Genomic DNA, 19,526 nt, shown 5'->3' with positions numbered 1-19,526 from the left:
CTGGGAAGAGGGCAAGTATGCAACTGGGGAAGGGAGAGGCTAGGAAAAGTAACCCGGGGAAGAGGCCTAGTATGAGGATGCCGGTGTAGACCTCGAGAAGTGGGAGGACTTTTCTTGTTCATAGTTTTGTAAATTTGGACATGTTGTATACATATGTATCTACGTATCTATATGTCTGCGCTGGTGCGAGATCTAATATTTGTATGTATTCAGTGCTGAGGCCAGGTAGTCTTGCGTATTATTATTTAATTAGTACTCACTAGCGTAGTAAAAGCAGACTGTAAAAACATGCTTCTTCGACATGGACGAAGATTTCGCCGTACATTGGTTATTATAACGCTATGAAATGGAAAGGATATCCACAGTACATAATTCACTTTTTGCATCTTCTAAGAAGTTTGAGTGACTGCCAAGGTGAATGCAGAATCTTTGAGCTGAAGATCGCCTTCGATTTGAAAAAATTGTCTTCTCTGCCATGCCATCAAAATTAGGTATCATTTATGTAATTTGCCGCGCTTCACTTCTATTTAGGCTTCATGGTGCGTTCAGAGTTTGTTTTCTAGTTTGACTCCTACCTCCAGCCTTCGCCTCGGAGAAAAGACATGTGGTCTCCTCCACAGCTTAGCAGCAGAGAACCGCCCAGTTGGTCGTCTGTCACCACTGCTCTATTACCTTCTCTAGCTTGCTACTATGTGAGCGCCCTCCTCACTGTTCGATCCTACTCTTTTCTTGTCCGCATGTGTTTTTTGCCAATAACACTGGGCATGCTGTACCGATGTTCTGTATCTCTCGATATGGCGTATATGGACGGGGCCGTCCGGAATGATTGTTTGAATTGCCGAAATGAAACATTGTTGGTATGTCGCCGTTATAGTGATGTAAAAATACTTACTCATTTCATCTGAGGCGGGAATGACTTTCTTGGGTATGCGCGCTATAGCCTGGACCGTTTCCGCCACTCCGCCTAGAAGGCTAGATTCCAAGAAACCCAGCGCCATGCAGCTATGCTTCACAGGCAGGTACCACGAGTGGAACTTGTCTTCAGGACTCCATGTACCAGCGGAATGGCGTCCGACGAATTCAAGAACTATGTTTGTGCTCGCTACACTGGCTCCCCAGCTCATCCACACCGTCATTTTCGACTCCTTACACTTTCATCTCTAGCCTCTCTCACCGAACACGTTCGGATCCCCAACGGGTGGTACCATTTTTACTGCCAATGGTGTCCCCGACCTGCATTCCACATATATAACCCTCCTTAGTGGCATAGTCCTCTACAGTGCCACCCAATCTGCATATGATGCTTGTGCAAACTTTTGCGTCTTCTTCCTCCAACGGAATCCCACACAGTGGCCCTCGTTCTTTGACCGTCCATGGCAATCGACATCTTTGCACCATTTTTGGGCTAAAGGATGGCACCAGTTCGTAGCCCCGGGCGGCAGACCACTGTACGCGCTTGGCTTTGGACGTACCGGTGCAGTTCTCGGCTCCTTCACTGTCTCTAGCATACTTCACATTTCCAGCCACTGGGGTCTGGGACGCTGTTCCGAGTGGGCTACTATGGGGGGGTACTTTATCATTCAAGGCGTCGGCGTCGTCTTGGAAGGAATATGGAAGAAGGTGACTGGGTATCGGGTTGGAGGCATTCTGGGCTGGCTATGGACCGTCGCTTGGGTGGTAGGATGGGGAAATATAGTAATTGATGCATGGGCAAGGGCAGGGCTTATTGGTAGTGTTTTTTTCCCAAATGGGATGAGACCCGTGGATATGAAACGAAGTTGCTGTGACTCGGAGGTATCACGTCTATTTAGACAATCAAGTTATCTCGGGGATCTTGTGACCGGCAGAGCATTAGTGAGATCTGCCCATTAGTGATTTTTTAATTCCATCTATTGTATTCTTTTAGATCACTGGTTCTGGTACTTCATTTGTGACGGTCGTCGTCAGGATTGGATAGTCCAAAACTGGAGGTCTCGTGATCGCGTCAAGTCACGTGATATATCCTCAATTTTGACCTTCCTGCTCAGCCGATCGGACTTCGCCACGACGAACAAAACCAAGCAGCGGCCATTCACCGGTTCATATAGCATATTGATCGCTTCTGGCTTGGTACTTTCAGTGTAATACTGAAATTCACTGATTTCCATCTGATTCTGATCCTCGTTTTCGTAGGAAATGCATTTTTCTCCACCTGTAGAACCTGACAGCAGAGAATCACTCAGCTGGTCGTCCTTTACCACGATTCTACTACCATCTCTAACGTGCTACTATGTGAGCGCCGTTCTTACCACTCGACCCTATCCGTTCCTTGTTCGCTTGTTTATTCTACCAATAACACTGTGCGTGTTGTACAGATGCTCTGTCTCGCTTGATTTATGCCGTTGGAATGGGTCAGCGCGGAATGAACGGTTGAACTATTGGAATGAGGCTCTGTTGGTAGGTGGACAACCCATCTCGTAAGCATCTTTCTCACAAGAATGTCACGATGGCAGCTGGCCATGACCCTCTTTGGTATGCGTGCTATTGCCTGGACTTTTACCGCCACGCCGCCTAGAAGAATAGATTCTAGAAACCCAAGCGCAGCTTTGCTTTGCTTCACAAGCAGATATCAAGGGTGGAACTGGTCTTCCGGGCTTCACGTACCAACGGAATGGCGTCCAACGAATTCAAGAACTCTGTTCGTGCTGGCAACGTTAGCTTCCAAGCTCATTCATGTCATTATCCTTGACATCCTCCACTTTCATCTTCAATCTCTTTCACCAAACACGTTCGGTTCCCCGAAAGGGGGCACCATTTTCACTGTCAAAGGCACCCCTGACTTTCGTTCCACATATATTTCCCTCATCAGCGGCTTTGTTGTCTACTGTGCTATACAATTCATGTACGATGGCTGCACAGTCTTCGGTATCCTCCTCTTCCAGCAGAACCCGACACAATGGCCCCCGCTCTTTGATCATCCATGGCGGTCGACGTCATTGAACCGTTTCTGGGCCAAAGGATGGCATCAAGTTTTTCGACACGAATTCATCGCTGTAGGCGGTGTGCCAATGTACGCACTAGGTTTTGGTCGCGTAGGTGCAGTGCTCGGCGTTTTCACCGCCTCTGGAATTCTGCACGTCTTGGGCAACTGGGGCCTGGGTCATGAGTTCGAAATCTGGGCCGTCGGGGGGTATTTCATCATTCAAGGCGTGGGCGTTGTCTTAGAAGGTGCTTGGAGGAAAGTGTTTGGATGCCGGGTCAGAGGTGCCTTGGGCTGGATATGGACTGTCACTTGGGTGGTAGGATGGGCCAATCTCCTGGTCGATGCGTGGGCGAGAGCAGGGCTCATTGGAAGCGCTTTCTTTCCCGACGGTGGCAGACCTGTGGATATGATAAGGAAGTTGCTATGAGGCAGGGATAAACATCATTCCTGTTTCTGTTCGGTGGATATTGTTGGCCAGTCAGACCCAAGTACGCATGGGTGGCGTGTCACGCGTCCAGAACAGTAACCTGCTACCTCCATCTATTCCCTTCGACCACCGGGACCTCAGTATCTTCTTGTTACAGCTTCGTCGGTCGGATCGGGTGTTTCACCGGACCTAGCTAATTGCTTTTTAAGGACTTGACTTGACCTTCCTTTCATGGCAACTGCATTATCCGACGTCATCCAGTCAACGTCTCCATCTGCAACCAACCCTCGTCATGGATTGTACGAACCTCGAAGCCGTTTCATCTTTTTAGCGCTAAGTGGTGTACGTGAACCAATGGATCTTGATCTAGTAATGCTAGGACCACAGCGCCTGATGGCGCGTCAAGAAAGAGTGATTTACGTCATTCTCGGACGCTAAATACTGTCCTCAGGAATTTCAAACCTTTCCGTGAACTGCTACAGATTACAGCTCTGAAATATGGTAACGACCATCTACACTACTCGGCACTTCGGATTAGCGTGCGGTGTTGAAGTGGCCGAAACATGCTATGCATTGACGCCTGTGTAGGTGAAGCTGTGTGTTGTTTTTCTCTTATGGCGATCCAAGTAGAACAACGGGATATCATTCGCCGCGGTGTATACATTTCTAAAGTCACCTTGACCCGAGGAAGGGGAAGTGGAGTCGGCAAATCTGTTCCGACTTCAAACGCAGACCAGGTAGCTCCACCATCTGTTCACTGCCTATAAATGTCCGGTCTGTCGTTCAGATGGGACGTTTATCGTTGCCGGTGAGTAACAATCGTCTTCTCCTGGCTTGGCTACCCATCTAATACTGCAAGTTGCTATGCTACCCCACAGTAACTTGTATCTCATTTGCGACATCCATCCCACCTGCGACATCCATCATCTTCCCGGTTTGGATGGGATTTACATGCTTACCGGAGTCATTATATGATGCTGTATTGGATCATCCGCTCCTTCCCGTTGACGTCTGGAATGTATCCCCGCCCGGAGATAAGCAATCCCTTAGACAAATATTATCCCAAACACCCACTGATTCGCCGTGCGTGAGGTGGAATGGGTATAAGTATAGGACTCATCGATTTCAAGCCAAGCTCATACTACGTCGTCATGGCTCTTTCTACCAGCTCGTTTGGACGTATTATACGCGACGAGATTTCGACTAATCTCGCTGTTCAGCAGCGGAAGATGATGGAAGATTCTCGTAGGCGTGTCGACTTTGGACGTAGGCTGGAAACCTCGTTCGACGAAATTACAAGCTGCCTTCAGTGCCTTTCTGCGGACCACAGTGACTCAGATTTTCGACAAGGACATGACCAGCGAATTCGAGACCTCTTCATCTCATGGCAGAATATCACCAAGGTGAATTATTTTCTTTTGTCTGCAGTTAAAAGAACTGACCCGACTGTCCATGTGGTCAGGACTTCAAAAGGGCTCGCCAGGACTCTCAGCTGATCATCCGACTTGCTTCCCTTGCGTCCTGGATGTTCTCAATGGAGTTCCTTGGGGAGTTCGAGAAGCGCGAATATTGGCCTCAGGAAGAAATGCGAAAGTTCAAGTCTGTATGTACCTATCTTCTCTCATCCTTCCATCTCATAGTTACCAACTCATCGGCTCTAATACATAGGACATTGACAAACTTCGTATTCCCGAAGCTGGCCGGCTCGTAGAGCGCTTTAAATCCGTAGCGGATTCAGTGAGGAAGGTGACGGAAGAGTGGAAAGCGACGTGCAACAGTAATAGCAGTTTTGAATATGCTGACATTGCTTGGGATGCGGAGGATAGGCTCCATGAGTTCGTATACTGTCGTAAACCTTCCAGTAAACTTTGGTTGACAAAGATATTTTACAGAGTTGACCGCGAGGTAGCGTTACTATGCCTGCTCTCACACTACATGCTTAATTTCCTGGTTTTCTAGATTGCTTCAACAATAGAGTTGTGTGGCGTCCCGATGGCGCGTGCCGGTATCTTCGACTTGATGCATACCATCTGTCCATCGGCCTGGTTTACTGCTTTGGTGAGTCCGTATTATCTGCAACCAGTTGTACGGTTTTCTTATGTATCCTTGTCTTCTTCGCAGAGATCGATTCCCCATCACGATGGTGGCGGAGTTGCTGACATGGTGTACACGAGATGCGAGGACCGTGACCGTAAGACTAATAAAAAGTTACTACTCTGTCGTTATGTTCTCATGGTCCCTGTGTTTCTTAGGAGTCTTTTTGATCATGGAAGAAGAACGACATAAGTTGGAGCAGTCGTGTTCTCAAGCGAGACCCTTCGCTAAATTAGACGCCATGATGCGTATGCACGAGCACGATATGAATTCCTACGTTGGTATCATTGCTAAGGCCTGTCACGTGTGGGATATGGTCAGGCAATCGTTCGTAAATCTCCAATGATAGCTTCTAACGAACCTTTCCAGATGGATTCGGATATTTCTCTTCTCCTTGAAGTACGCCCTAAGTTTCGAACTGGCGGTCGGGACGATGAGGACGTATTGAAGACTATGAAGTACGTTCAGAGCATGTATGATGCCGTTGGTTATGCCCTGTTGGAATACGAGTCTTGATCTATGGTATATCCTTTTCTTTCCCTTGATTTACTCGGCATGGACCTTTGAATAAATACAATTTGAATGAACTCTCAGTGCTTCAAGGTGAGCACATTTTGAATGACGGTATGCAACGCAATACCTCCACCAGAGACATTTCTATCCCAGTTGGACGGTATACGCCACCAAGAGAGAAGCATTTTAGATTTTCAGCCGCGAGAGTTTGAACGTACCGTTGTAGATACCTTCTCGTTATTTTCAGCGAACCCATAAGGTTAGAGATCTGCACTGCGTCGGCTACTTTGATCCCGGTCCCGGTCTCGCCGATAGTATCCCATCAAGATCCTATTCTTCGATGTTGTCACCATGGCCTCCGAGTCTCCGAGTTAGCCATGCTATATCCAAATGTCTCTAGGAAGCGAGTCAAGTAGCCGTATTCCTAACATGCATAAAGCTGCGCAAAAACAGAAGCCCGACTTCTTCCATACATCATTGTATTGCCAGTGAACGCAGCACATCAGACTTCACAGGTCGATGCTAGCGGTGTGTTTGGAACGGTTGGTATCCTAGCCGTTTCCCTGGTTACTCCGAAATGAACGTAGACCCCTTCCAGCTGTACCATGCCACTAAGTATACCCTTTTGGCTTCTTGCTTCCAGTAAAGAATGGTAGACGGACGTTCCACAAACACACATCAGCAAATGACCCATGTTTCATTGGTCGGACATGGATCGTCTCGCAGCAGAAAAATTAGGTTACCCTGATTTCCTCTGGTCACTTACAGCTCGATATAGTTAATTGCAGATCAGCAACTGCGGGGCCTTATGCAACTCAGTACATTTTCCGACGCACCGCGTCAGTGCACCACATGCATAGGACTTAATGTGGCCGCTATCATTTCTCACAGCGACGCGGCTCCTTGTTTCCATCGTCGATGGACAGATATCTTATGCATAATTACTGCGCTACAACGTAATTCTGGTTGACGCGCAGCCGCAATGATAGCGGTCTTACATCAAGTTCGTGTTTTTATTCAATCTGACAATCAAGTTTTCAGTTCCTTTACAGGCCTTGCTCGTTGCTTCTATCCACGCCTATCTCTCAAAACCACCTCTGCTGTTTGAGTGGCACAATGATCAGCAAAAGACACCGTTAATCCACAAGGATGTATTATCCTAGCGGCGCGGTACATCAGCCTGAGGCTATCACTTCACATGAAAGGGAGTTTTGCCGCTTTGACAATTGCGTCCGTTTTATTTGGTCTGTCCAATACGCAGCAGTTGTTTGAAATAATCATTATTCTGTGTTCTTGGCGTCACTGTAGTGGCTGCGGGAATGTCTGTATAAAGGCTTTCGAAATGGTCAATACCATTACATTCACCTCTTTCTTTGTCTATGATGTTTTCTATCTTGGCTACTCTCCTTCTTGCCGCTTCAGCTGTGACTTCTGTCTCCGCGCATGCTTCTCTTGCTCCAGTTCATTGGAAGCGCGACAATCTTGAGGCACGTGAGTCTCTTGAGAAACGATGTGGCGATATCCTAGCTGCACGTCGACGCAAACGGGCCTTGCATGTATCAGAAAGTCTTTGGGCCCGTGGAAGTTACTACACGCCAAGGTATCACTTACCCTCTCTCCCTGGTTCCACCGCCGGCTAATGTCGCTGTGGCCCGTAGAACGACGTCGAGTAACGATAGTACCTGTTTCGTAACTCCAGAGGTTACTCAAGGGCCCTATCATATTTTGTAAGTCGCGTCCCAGTCATATTTCATGAACTTGGCTAACGAAATCACTGTTAGAGGTGAAATTGTGAGGCAGAATATGACTGAGGGACAAGGTGGAATCCCCCTGGAAGTTTCTGTACGCCAATCTTTCCCACCCAAGAGGTTGTGTTCGCTCTTATGTATAATTAATTCAGGTTGATTTCATTGATATCAATACCTGCGACCCCATTCAGGTTTGGGTTGACGCTTGGCACGCGAATGCTACGGGCTTCTATGCAGGATACATCGCAGAGACAGGCGTAAGTCATTGGCATAAATGTATATCCCAGCTGCTGAGGTGTGCTTCTCTTAGTCGTATCTTTCTAGCGGCGATTCCGGTGAAGGCAACGCGACCAGCGAAGGTGGAGAATCTATGACCAGTTTTGCCAGCAGTGGTAGCTTTGGTGGTTCGGGTGCGCCAACCCAAACCGCTGATACAGCGTCGACCACCACCAGTTATGGTGCCTATAGCGGCGCCGACTCAGAAAGTGCTGCCAGTATGCTCGATACACCTGTGGACGACAACAGCACCTTCCTTCGAGGCGTTTGGCAATCAGAGTAAGATGTCACTAGTCATTGATTTTTCTCAAGCTGATATCACCTTGCAGCGAGGATGGGCATTTGACCATGTATTCGGTCTTCCCTGGATGGTGTATGTGTTGCGTTCTTCCTGGGCCCTGAGACAAAATTGAAATACGGATAGATTCTCAACGGGCCCAACATTTCCACATCAAGGTCTATCCCAAAGGAGAAATTGCAGCGAACGGCACTTTCATTGCTGGCAGAAGCGCCGTGCAGTACGTTGTTTCATGCGCGCGGTAGACACCTACCAACAGTCTGATTTCCGGAACAGTACAGGCCAGTTCTTCTTTGACAATGACACCTTGCAGGCAGTTGCTGCCAACTCCATCTATGCTGCGAACTCTATACCGTGGTCTGACTCTGTCAGCAATGAAGGTACGCACTCCCCATTACGAAGTAGATTCACTTATCCACAGTGTTCTCCTCAGACGACAAGTGGTACCCTTACCGTGGGTTTAATCTTCTCTGATGCGCTTCGATTGGACTTAAGTTATATTCTTCAACAGAGTCCGCCACAGGCTACAATGCTGATGTACGTCCTTCGCCAATTTTGTGCATAATACTTAGTGATGCGGTGTAACAGATGGATATTACCTGGGTTGGTGACAATATCACAGATGGACTTATCGGAAGTATCACCGTAGCACTCAACTTGTTCGCATTTTCTCCCTTCTCCGTCGTTTCGAAGCTTTGACCCTTTATTTTTCAGGTCTTACACAAGCCTGGAGCTCAGCACTCAGTACGCCGAATTTGATGTCGAAGAATATGAAGAGGAGGGCCTTCTTCCATCGGCATCATTATCTGCATAAATAATGGTAGGAGAGAATTAGAATCGGCCTTATCATTGGACATGTGACTTGGTAGTTAAAAGGTTGCACGATAACTTTGGACATTTTTCTTCAGAGTCATCCTTACACAACACGTAACGTATCGTTCACGCCGAAATCGTTAGAGGAACCGTCGGAAGTTTCGCCAATCTGATGGCTAGCACATACGGTCTAATGAACCATACCCTCATAACGGAAATGTCTGAAAGGAGCTACAAATGATGTCCTCACAGTTCGCTGGATCATTCTGCGAGGTATATTATATTATATAGTTCCATGATCGGGCAAGAGCAGAACTCGGCGCTCGCACACTTGAACATCAGATTCCGGGCACACGCAATATATCGTGTCTAAGTATTCTATCGTCTAATCTGCTTGAAAAAGAAACAACGGTTTCATAGAAAGTCTCACCTCGTATGTTAGCGATTCGAGAGCAGAAGGCTATCGAGGGCGGTCCAGACAGGCAAGTGTTCCTTCTCCCTGGGTCCTCCACCATCCCTCCCCCAAGGAGATCCTGATAGGCTTGAGAAACAAGGCACGGAAAAATAATACGACACACCACTTCATGTGCAACACACCCAAGAGGAACGTAGATAATTCCGTGACGAACAAGGAGAGTCCGAGAGTGGATGAAATTCAGATACAATCACCGTGGACTCACCTCTTCCTCCCAAGCCCGCAGTGGGAAGTGCCCGGCGTACTTCCCAGCAGCCCTTTTCCCAGAGAGGTTCAGTAAAGCCCCAGAAAGCCTTAGATAGATAAAGTTCGAAACCATTGCCGGTTGATTAACGATTGCCGGGGATATCGTGTGGGAATGCCGAAGAGAAAGGCTGCAAGAAGAACATCGATGATGGTCAGATAACTGGGTTTCGAGGGAGCATGCAAGGCACTACGGTGGAATTCTGAAAGGGGCGTATTCTGCGAACATTACACATGCCAGCAGTTGAGAGAAGGATGCAGCTGCTAATAATAATAGATGATGGCTTCACCGACTGCGACTTGACACCTTACTTGTTTATAGAAGACTGTCGATTCGACCCGAGTCTCCAATCAAAACCCTAAAATTCTAGTATGGCAGGGCCGAACGTTGCCCGAATCGCTGTAAAGTAATGACTCGGGGTAACCGTCGTGCAAGGTTCCAAACAATACAATTCGTATCCGATATGTGTAAGTACTGATACAGAATTACAACGGATGAAGGCCTCGAAATAGTGTGAATGCAAGGTGAAGTATGACTCTCGTCTGCATCAGACGTTCATCTCCCCATGCGCGCTCTCATTTTACGAGTAGTTTTGACTCCCAATGTAACCAGCGCTCCTGACTCGGCGGGTTCCACTTCTCAAGAACAGGGCTATCCCGAGAATGAGCTAGAATATCCGCGTTTTTATCACTTGTGATATAGATCAGGCTGAAGCTGGACCCCGATCGTTTTCAGCAGTCCTGCGCCGCCACAGCGGGAGCGTATCATATCGAAGAGGGCAAACGACTCCGTCGGCTCACTACAGGGAGATTGGATTATGCAGAGAATGGAACGACACAAATTGAGTAGGACGGAGGAAGAGATGAGGGTGTCGGCGACATTGCTCAGTCGCGAACTGAGCTTGAGTTTGAGGTGAGAAACTGTGTAGTACACGCTTCCAATGAGGAATTTTGTTAATCGAGACCGACAGCTCTGACTCGAATACCTCCATGTCAATAGTCAACCTCTCGAGACTGGAAGAAAAAGGTTACATATCTTGGTTCGGGCGGCAGTCGTAGTATAGGTTGGAAAATGGTCAAACTGTTGATCAACGAAAACAGTAGTGCCCAAAGGGTCCAGTGGCAACACCTTCTAAGCTTGGGTAGTTGGGAGAGGGCCTTAAATCTGCCGGACAAGAGATAGATCCCGAAGAATGAGTTATCCCGGATGATAACCTCAGTTGATGGATCTCAAAGCTTAAAAAGTTTGTTTTCCAGAGTGTGGGGCCTTCAAGAACATGTCCGAGCGATAATATTGTTTGCAGAGCAGAGCAGAAAAGTGAGATATGGTTCCAAGTGGCGCATATGATAGATGTCGCCATGGATGCAGACATTTTTCCAGTAATGGCAGGATTGTACAAGTAGCGACATGATTTTATCGCCTCTTAACTCGTGGCGTGGAACAACAATATGCAGAGTAAGAGGATACTCGGCTGTATGCTCCAGATATGTCTGCAATATCCCGGGGGCGTGCTTGGAAAAAGGCGGCTTCACTACAACGGTAGTTGGTCCGATCGGTGTGACTTGATTTCATGAAGCTCACGAAGTTGGGATTTGCAGCTGCGCCAGTGGCTCGGAAGAAACTCTATGAATTGGCTGAAAATGCGTCGTCCCCATAGCAACCATGCCTACCATGCATCGTGAATGTACCAGGTACTTAGCATAACTTAAATAACCTAAATAACCATGGAACCTGCAAATAAAAAGGGCCGGCCCTGAAGCGGAACGGACGTATAAATACAGTAATTTGAATTTACCTTTTGACCACTACTACCTCAACTTTTCCTCCTGTTGTCGCCAAAGGCTATTTGTCTGTTCGCCTTATATGTTCCCACTCGATGTGTCTCATTATGTCGAATACGGGCGTCCGAGATCCCAAAGCATATACTGATGATCCATATTATCGGCCGACTAGCGACATGTCCGAATATATGACTCAGAGGACCTATAAAGCTCCAATTTCTGTCATTACAAAGCACCATTTACCATGGCACACGAGCCTCCTACCTCGTTCGTCGACTGGGATCGCTCTGATAAATACCACAATTCTTATCTATTGCAGAAGGATAACACCCTCGAAGCTAATATCAAGAATAGTATCGCGAAAGGGCTGCCAGATATCGCCGTCAGTGCTGCGCAGGGACAGTTCTTGAATCTTTTGGCGAAGACCATCGGCGCGAAGAGGATTCTGGAAGTCGGGACCCTTGGAGGGTGTGTTTGAGTCACTGCGCAACGCTTCACCACATCCTGACCAGAAACAACAGGTATTCGACCACATGGCTTGCGAGATCGCTTCCTGAAGGAGGAGAGTTGGTTACTTTTGAATTGAAAGAGCTCCACGCGCAGGTACGTGATATTTTTTGACTCGTTCCTGTCCCTGATCAATGACGCGTAGGTTGCGGCAGAAAACCTCACAAAGTCCGGCGTAGCCTCTCAAGTCAAGATTGTTCTTGGTCCTGCCTCGGAATCTTTGGCCAAGGTTCCTTCTGAACCCAAGTCTGATCTCGCCTTCATCGATGCGGACAAGGCCTCTATACTGCAGTATTTCACTGAGGCCAAGCGTCTCGTGCGACCGGGAGGGGTTATAGTACGTGACACGTAATGGGTGACATTCAGTGTACATTTACCTGCTTCTGCAGATTGTAGATAACGTCGTCCGTAATGGACGAGTAGCGGATCCATCTTACTCGGATGGGAGTGTGGATGGTGTACGAAAACTGCTCGCTGCTTTACCCGGAGATAACGGGGTGGAGGCGATTACGATGGGAACTGTTGGGGAGAAGGGCTATGATGGGTTTTTGTATGCAATCAGGAAGTGAAGGAAGTGAACTGTTGAGATTACAGCGTATCTTTGTCGATGCGGTTCTAATGGCACACATGTAGGGGAAACGTAAGATGTGTTTTTACTGTATCTATGAAGAAATTGTCCTATTTCAAGAGCAGACGAGAGTTTACTCAGGCTCGTACGAATCCGTTCTTCTATTTCATGGTACCTTGTTGCTGTCTCGGTAATGAACTGTTTTGGAGTCATTCAGGCCGACGATGTTGCTTTACTTAGCAACACCCCAGGTGTTTGCGTTCCATCTGTATCAGTCTGCCCGGTGTACATCCTTTCCGCTTTGCTCAGATGACATGGTAGGTATGAGTCGAGTAAACTTCCCTCGATTGTCGCAAAGCTATGGCAGATTTCCCCGCTACCACTCATGCTGATTGGGCCCGCTTAGACTAATACTATAGGTCTTTTCTTATTCCGATGGACGACATCCTCCATGCCGCCCTTCAGAACGGTGATGCTCACGGACTCAGGACAGAGATATCTGTCAACGCTTTGGAAAATTCCTGAATTTACTTGTTAGATCCATTGGTACGAAGACGATTCTAGAGATTGGAACACTTGCAGGGTAAGTATCACGTTTGTACTGGTCCGCCTTTGTAACACTTATATAGATACTTGACTATCTCTCTGGCAAGAGCACTTCCCGAAGATGGAAAGGTTATCTCACTGAAATTCCATGAACCCAACGCCAAGGTAATAGCAAATTGACATTAGATTGCGTTCAGGGTTTTCATTTCAGCTTCGGTGGCCTCGGAAAATATTGCACTCACTGGATTGACCTCCAAAGTTGAGATCGTCATTGGTCCTGCACTCGAAACACTCGCAACACTTCCTAATTGCCCAAAATTTGACCTCATCTTCATTGACGCAGATAAGCCCCCAATGACTGAGTACTTTGCAGAGGCAAGGCGATTGGTAAGACAAGGAGGAGTTATTGTGAGTACATCGCTGCCATGCACGCAATATTCCTGACCCATGATATTCGTAGATTCTCGATAATGTCGTTCTGAATGGCGACGTGGCCAGGGAATATCTTCCAGATTCACTCCCCGAATACGACAAAGAGAAATTGAAGGGAGTCTTGCTTGCTTCAATTAAAGGAGACAGTGAAGTTGAGGCTACAACTATCAGTACTGCCGACGAGAAGGGTTATGACGGCTTCATGTATGTTATACGAAAGTAACGATTTGACTTGTAATTTTACAGTATGTCAAAACCGCTTTGTCAATGTTGTGCAGGAGGTGGGTAACCAAATATTGGCTTTCCCCACGTGAAACACGCCACCGCGTTTCTCACGTTCGCCTCCCCATATCATATCAGCTGCACACGAGCCATTTTCTGTATTGAACTGCCAGTAGCTCATCTAGAGAGCCAGGTGCTGGATTGCGTTCATGGGTCCTGACGAAAACCTTGCCTCGTACTTCAATCGCAGTGCCAAGGACATCCATGCTTATGCTGACCGGTGAGCTGCATTTCCGAGAAGGAGATGGGAATTTACTTGGCTGATGATATATACAAGTATTGAGCATGGTTATGCACGACCTGCACTGAAAACTGTGAAGGAGCTCTTGGATGAGCATCCCATATCATTTGTGAGCCTCGTTTGTCTTACCATAGTACTTTCGTTGACGCTTTGCTAGATGTTCTTTTTGTTCTTTGCTCTGCTCAGCTTTTTCCCCGTCTTGCTCTTCCTGTTCGTGTTCATTTTCTCGATATCTTGTCTCGGCATACTGATGGTGGAAACAAACAGTGGCTGCTCCTTTTTTGTTACTTTGTCCTTTGTTCTGTTTGCACTAAGCTCGGCTTTATTGGTCTCAGGCATCTTCATTTTCACGTTTGGTGCGTCGACCTTGCAACTTTGCTTCCATCTTATCTCACTAATGACACGTTTCTAGCATGTATTCTGATCTTCGTCCTCATCATGAACTTCTGCATTGCTGCCCTCCCTACTGTTGCCTTATTCTCAGCATACTCTGTCATCCGGCTCCTCACTTTAACTCGTTCTGGTGGAAGAGCAGGCGCGGCGGAATGGGTCGATGAAACCAAAAGTTTTTTCTTCAGTTCGGGATCCAAGAAACCCCCGGTGAAGGAAGACGATGAAGATATCGATGGGGCATCAAATCAGTCCGCTGGATCCGTTGTTGTAGTTGAAAACAAAGAACGCGAAAGTACTGCGACTAGTAACGGTCCAGAAGAACCCGCGAACGGTGTAAAGGAGGAAGATTAATCTTGCTGCATGATTTTCATTGTAACGAAAACAAGGTTCGGACTGTTTTAAATTAGAATCAACACGTATGGTTTAATAAGATTACAACGCATGCAGTATCGCCATCAGTATCAGCATCGAAACTGGGACAGAAGGGACTCTTTATTAAGGTCAAATCGTAAGCCCCGAGTGCGAGTGGGTCTCATCATGGTTGCCATCATTGTGGCTGGCCTATGCGTACTCATGATGGGTGTTTCGAATCAAACGAAGATATTCTAGGCCTCACATCTCAGATGAACCTGATACTCTTGCTGGCAGACAACTATACAGGAACCGAACATAGACGAGCGCCAACGATCATCCAGAGTATATCCAGGTTCGGTGGTCGCTCAATCAAAATACCTCTGCAATGAATGAACTTCTAGCTAATTTGACATGTGTCCAACCCGGCCCACCCCGAGGATGCGCCGATCCAGGTTGAGGGCGTCGTCTTTCCGAGAAAATGGCATTTGCTCGGGGACCCCGCCTTTTATAATAGAGTGAATTTCTTGTTGAAGCTTGCTCACCACTACCAGTCAACAATGACAAAAGTCTTGTATATTCCACTATTTTTCGCAACTTTGAAGGTTCTTGCCCAGTCGACGGCTGGACAATACGGTCAGGTGACTTCCCTTTACTCGGGGTCTACGTTCGCAGTTCCGACCATTTTCGATGCAGTGCGGGGGGATTGGGTGGAGTGGGGCTACCATATGTCCTTCAGGATGGACCTGCAATGTGCTGAATTCTTGGTATTCACAATGTCTTCCCGGCGCATCCACAATAGGCACTACAACGACATCGGTTGGTGGAGGATCTGAGTCAATCACCACCGCCACATCCACGACATCCGCTTCGGGAGGCTCAGCAACTCTAGCGCCGGGTTATTCGTTCATTCGCGCAGTCGTAGGTCTTCTCTACTCTTGTTGCTTCTATAACTCAAGCACGATCTTCAATAGGAAGACCCCAACTTCCACAAATATTTGCGATCCGAGATCATCAATACGGCTTCGGATGCTGTTCTAGGAGAACCTGCTGATGCTGCGCAGTTCGTTATTACGAATGGCCAGCTGATTCAAAATGCCGCTGGGACGCCGCTGTACGCTATCGTTGAAGAGAGAGCTAACGATACGGTGGTCATGTTGAAGATGTCGTGGTCTGAGAGTCCTGCCACCTCGGGGACATTTGTGTTTAGCGGAGATACGCTTGAATGGAGTATTCCAACGATCGATAGACCGCAAACAAACGTGCGCTCGTTATTACTCCTCCTCAGCTGTGACACTGACGAGACCTGCTGTAGGCTTGGTACGTATGCCCAGATGATGAAGGCAATCTCATTGTATACGTGAACTTGGGGTACTATGATTACAACACTCCGGCAGGCTGTGCGGATGAGACCATACATGCTTATACGGGATCTACGGCGACTGCATAGGCAACCTCACTTTGACTCAGAGTATTGTTACAAAAGCATTGCAGTCTTTGCCTTTTCACGCTTTGTTGAGTGGACCAGTGTAAGGGTATTTTTCGCGCCAATGGCGAGCAATCTCGTCTCGTCTCGCAACCCATACATCTGGCTTCTGAGAGATGTATGCCATAAACCTGTTACAGTAGTAAGCCTTACGCTCTTTTGATGAGCGTTTAAACAGCTTACTTCTGAAGACAGCGAAATCGGCCCGGTCTTCCAATAATGCGGTTATGAAGGCTTCGAAGATTTAAGTCAAAGGTCGCACAAAATGCAAAAGACTAGCGGAAACCTTACCCAATGGTCATCATCTTGGGCCTTCCCTCGACGCCCTCTTCGTAGAGGTAATCAAATGTCTCCTTCATATGCCAAAAGAAGTCATCGGAACTTGACCATCCGGATCCATTACAAAGGAATCGGTGATCATTGCAGTCTAAGCTGTAAGGTATCATGAGTAATCCTTCATCCTCAACACCCTCGGATGCTAGAGGACTTTCAACCCAGTACTAAAGGATATGTGGTAAGGAAGTGTTCGACTCCAAGCCATTGCAAACTAACCGGAAGATCGTCCGCGTAGGTGTCGGAACTATAGAGCAAAGGTATGCCACGTTTGTGATGCTCTCGTGCAATGATTCTGGTGCTTTGGTTACTTCCGCGACCAAGGTACCATCCGCTAGGTACACTCTTGTCTTCAGTAAGGCGCTGAAGACGTTCTATGCCCTCGGATACGTGTGCGGCTTCCTCCTCGGGAGAAGCAGTAAAGAACGAGCGCCATTTGTTTCCGTGGCAAGCTATTTCATGGCCTAACTTCGGTAAGAGTTTTCCATACTGAGGCGCAACCTCTATCGCCCTGGCTACTGCGTGTGTGGTGAACTTGTAGCCATATTTATCAAACAGGCGTAAGATTCGCGGCAACCCCTGGCGGATACCATATTCAAACTGTTCTCATTATCAGTTCAAGTCTCTGCTTCAAATTGGGTGGCAAAATCACGAACCATCGTCTCCAGCTGTTGGTCCCTTTTGCCTTTCAATGGAACTTTATGAAAAGCTTCATGGAGATATCCCTCTGAGTATTCGTCGCCATTGGCAAGAGTACTCTCTCCACCTCTGAAATCTAGGGTTAAGGCATAGCCGGAATTCATAACAACTTTGATCTTTCACGTACTCTTCAAAGTTGATCACGAAACTAACCGCAATCTTGGCACTGTTGGGCCAACAATCGCCAGGCGTATCCCAGCCGTAACCTACAAAGTCGCGCTTTGGTAGGAAAGGTGGGCAATCCGTTGTTGCTGCAGGCATGACTAAAATGGGGATTGTGCACTAAGGTCTTAACGCTCCATCGCTGTCATAAATAGACGAATTCGCCAGTTTGCTAAAGGGCTATCAATTTATTACGGCAAAGGAACAGCCTCAGGCCTTAGGCAAGCTATCGTAACCCGCGACTCTCGCTGCCAGCGGCAGGCAGTGAGATACATACGGGCTATACGGCTATCCTCTGATGCGGAGTACTTAAAGCTCTTAAAATGCTCCTGCCACAGGTTGGGCAAAGGTGGCTCTCTGTAACACCGTACTCTCTCTTCTAGGACGATTACCGGTATCCCATGGCCCCCCTCAATCGCTACGCAGAATACCTCCCCGAACGGCCAATAATTGGTTATGGGATGGACCAACCTGACCCGCAATGGCCAAACGGTGCGAAGATAGCGATTTCATTCGTAAGTTTGCTACCTTTTCCTTAGGCTTACTGATTCATACGCGTCAAAGGTCATCAATTGGGAAGAAGGCGGTGAACGCAATATTCTTGACGGTGATAATAGCTCAGGTGGGCTCAGGATATAATTCCCCTGTTTCGGAATAGGCGCTTAGCACCCGGCCACAACGGATTTTATAGAAAACTTTATCACCGAACATTGTACTCAGGTTATCGGTGGTAGAGACCCTGTGACTGAATCGCAATTCGAGTATGGTCCCCGAGCTGGTCTACCTCGTCTGATGCGCTTATTCAAGAAGTCAGTCAGCCAAGACTAGTTACCCGTGCACCTGATTGCTTGAACTCTTTCAGATACAACGTACTTGCGACAATGTATACAGTTGGCGCCGCACTGGAGCGCGCGCCGTATCTGGGACCTATGCTTGTTGAGCAAGGTTTTGAGATAGCCTGCCACGGCAATCGCTGGATCAACTTCATGGATGTCCCTCCCGAGGAAGAGGAGAAGCATGTACATCAGGCCATTGACCGATTACAAAAATACACTGGTGATCCCAGCGTACCTAGGGGATGGATGATCGGACGAAGGAGCAATGCCAGCCAACGTTTGTATTGTCATGCGGCAAACGAGAGAGGGCTTGAGTTCCTGTATAGTTCCGATAGCTACGGAGATGATTTGCCGGTAGGACCTGTCGCTAATGAACACCACTTCCCCTGACTGATAAGACGTCACTTTTTAGTATTGGCTCGAAAGCCCACTAGCGTCAGAAGGCCTACCCGACGAAGGGATGTTGATTTTGCCGTATACATTGTACGCGAGGCAGTTCGCCGTGATGGGATCTTCATTGAAATGACCAATACAGGGACTGTAATGACTTCCGATTCGTGGTTCCGGGATCAGGCTGGTCCTCCGGCGAAGACTTTTATAAGCACCTGGTTAGTACTCTTCGACCCAGATATTCGGCTTATTTATATAGTGATAGGTCGACACTTTTGATGTTCTTTATGAAGAAGGGCAAATGGGTCAGGCCAAAATGATGTCTATCGGGCTGCATAATCGTTGTGTAGGTCGACCGGGACGACTTGCCGCCGTAGAAAAGTTCATGCAGTATATCTCTGATAAGGAAGGTGTTTGGGTGGCGAGAAGGGACGAGATAGCCAGACATTGGAGGAAAAGGTTTCCTTATGACCCGTCCAAGGCACAAGGAAAGGTAGCTGTCGACTGATCCGTATATTTCAGGACGGAGAACTCGTTGTAAAGCCTGGGAGTGCAGGCCTGATTGTTATGTTTAAGATTACCTTGTTTAGAGCGTAAGGTTTAGCAGGGTCTAGCTTAGTGTCGGTCGTATTATAATTATTCATTAGCCCCCTTATTTCTCTCATTTTA

General features: G+C 47.6%; 9 protein-coding genes across 9 annotated transcripts; 8 read left to right on the top strand and 1 right to left on the bottom strand.

Annotated features, from left to right (window-relative positions):
- Positions 1 to 520: 520 nt before the first annotated feature.
- BT62DRAFT_988546 (uncharacterized protein) lies at positions 521 to 1,957 on the top strand (the record flags this gene model as incomplete). The annotated part of the gene is made up of 4 exons (XM_043190117.1): positions 521 to 857; positions 907 to 1,131; positions 1,165 to 1,761; positions 1,907 to 1,957. Exons 1-4 carry the CDS (start codon positions 603 to 605, stop codon positions 1,955 to 1,957), a joined length of 1,128 nt encoding a protein of 375 aa, XP_043036392.1. The 5' UTR covers positions 521 to 602.
- Positions 1,958 to 2,253: 296 nt separating this feature from the next.
- Positions 2,254 to 3,505, top strand: BT62DRAFT_362711 (uncharacterized protein). The gene is made up of 3 exons (XM_043180636.1): positions 2,254 to 2,271; positions 2,355 to 2,436; positions 2,493 to 3,505. Exon 3 carries the CDS (start codon positions 2,499 to 2,501, stop codon positions 3,387 to 3,389), a length of 891 nt encoding a protein of 296 aa, XP_043036391.1. The 5' UTR covers positions 2,254 to 2,271; positions 2,355 to 2,436; positions 2,493 to 2,498; the 3' UTR covers positions 3,390 to 3,505.
- Positions 3,506 to 4,157: 652 nt separating this feature from the next.
- Positions 4,158 to 6,076, top strand: BT62DRAFT_362722 (uncharacterized protein). Its single transcript, XM_043180637.1, has 8 exons — positions 4,158 to 4,792; positions 4,852 to 4,992; positions 5,058 to 5,224; positions 5,282 to 5,294; positions 5,349 to 5,447; positions 5,511 to 5,580; positions 5,642 to 5,799; positions 5,853 to 6,076. The coding sequence occupies exons 1-8, from the start codon at positions 4,487 to 4,489 to the stop codon at positions 5,997 to 5,999; spliced, it is 1,101 nt and encodes a 366-aa protein (XP_043036390.1). The 5' UTR covers positions 4,158 to 4,486; the 3' UTR covers positions 6,000 to 6,076.
- A 1,302-nt stretch (positions 6,077 to 7,378) lies between these two features.
- Positions 7,379 to 9,132, top strand: BT62DRAFT_904521 (aromatic compound dioxygenase; the record flags this gene model as incomplete). The annotated part of the gene is made up of 12 exons (XM_043183568.1): positions 7,379 to 7,562; positions 7,597 to 7,723; positions 7,778 to 7,838; positions 7,897 to 8,001; positions 8,055 to 8,299; positions 8,350 to 8,393; positions 8,445 to 8,538; positions 8,595 to 8,698; positions 8,752 to 8,772; positions 8,830 to 8,855; positions 8,907 to 8,977; positions 9,033 to 9,132. The coding sequence occupies 12 exons, from the start codon at positions 7,379 to 7,381 to the stop codon at positions 9,130 to 9,132; spliced, it is 1,182 nt and encodes a 393-aa protein (XP_043036389.1).
- Positions 9,133 to 11,792: 2,660 nt separating this feature from the next.
- Positions 11,793 to 12,897, top strand: BT62DRAFT_935617 (O-methyltransferase family 3 protein). The gene is made up of 4 exons (XM_043186984.1): positions 11,793 to 12,099; positions 12,153 to 12,234; positions 12,284 to 12,475; positions 12,528 to 12,897. The coding sequence occupies exons 1-4, from the start codon at positions 11,876 to 11,878 to the stop codon at positions 12,705 to 12,707; spliced, it is 678 nt and encodes a 225-aa protein (XP_043036388.1). The 5' UTR covers positions 11,793 to 11,875; the 3' UTR covers positions 12,708 to 12,897.
- A 1,044-nt stretch (positions 12,898 to 13,941) lies between these two features.
- BT62DRAFT_362401 (uncharacterized protein) lies at positions 13,942 to 15,237 on the top strand. The gene is made up of 6 exons (XM_043180633.1): positions 13,942 to 14,186; positions 14,244 to 14,316; positions 14,365 to 14,417; positions 14,475 to 14,563; positions 14,620 to 14,986; positions 15,048 to 15,237. Exons 1-5 carry the CDS (start codon positions 14,116 to 14,118, stop codon positions 14,949 to 14,951), a joined length of 618 nt encoding a protein of 205 aa, XP_043036387.1. The 5' UTR covers positions 13,942 to 14,115; the 3' UTR covers positions 14,952 to 14,986; positions 15,048 to 15,237.
- Positions 15,238 to 15,492: 255 nt separating this feature from the next.
- On the top strand, positions 15,493 to 16,687 carry BT62DRAFT_362418 (carbohydrate-binding module family 1 protein). The gene is made up of 4 exons (XM_043180634.1): positions 15,493 to 15,872; positions 15,926 to 16,213; positions 16,267 to 16,579; positions 16,633 to 16,687. The coding sequence occupies exons 1-3, from the start codon at positions 15,642 to 15,644 to the stop codon at positions 16,399 to 16,401; spliced, it is 654 nt and encodes a 217-aa protein (XP_043036386.1). The 5' UTR covers positions 15,493 to 15,641; the 3' UTR covers positions 16,402 to 16,579; positions 16,633 to 16,687.
- On the bottom strand, positions 16,267 to 17,730 carry BT62DRAFT_1035994 (glycoside hydrolase/deacetylase; the record flags this gene model as incomplete). The annotated part of the gene is made up of 6 exons (XM_043178384.1): positions 16,267 to 16,568; positions 16,621 to 16,671; positions 16,729 to 16,937; positions 16,990 to 17,370; positions 17,427 to 17,538; positions 17,597 to 17,730. The coding sequence occupies 6 exons, from the start codon at positions 17,728 to 17,730 to the stop codon at positions 16,457 to 16,459; spliced, it is 999 nt and encodes a 332-aa protein (XP_043036385.1). The 3' UTR covers positions 16,267 to 16,456.
- Positions 17,731 to 18,391: 661 nt separating this feature from the next.
- On the top strand, positions 18,392 to 19,370 carry BT62DRAFT_362443 (glycoside hydrolase/deacetylase). The gene is made up of 4 exons (XM_043180635.1): positions 18,392 to 18,821; positions 18,880 to 18,950; positions 19,003 to 19,075; positions 19,123 to 19,370. Exons 1-4 carry the CDS (start codon positions 18,513 to 18,515, stop codon positions 19,363 to 19,365), a joined length of 696 nt encoding a protein of 231 aa, XP_043036384.1. The 5' UTR covers positions 18,392 to 18,512; the 3' UTR covers positions 19,366 to 19,370.
- The last annotated feature ends 156 nt before the right edge of the window (positions 19,371 to 19,526 follow it).

Source organism: Guyanagaster necrorhizus, assembly GCF_019112545.1.
Source record: "Guyanagaster necrorhizus MCA 3950 unplaced genomic scaffold BT62scaffold_26, whole genome shotgun sequence".
Lineage (NCBI taxonomy): Eukaryota > Fungi > Basidiomycota > Agaricomycetes > Agaricales > Physalacriaceae > Guyanagaster > Guyanagaster necrorhizus.
Note: the sequence above shows the minus strand (reverse complement) of the source record. Positions and strands in the feature narration are given on the sequence as shown.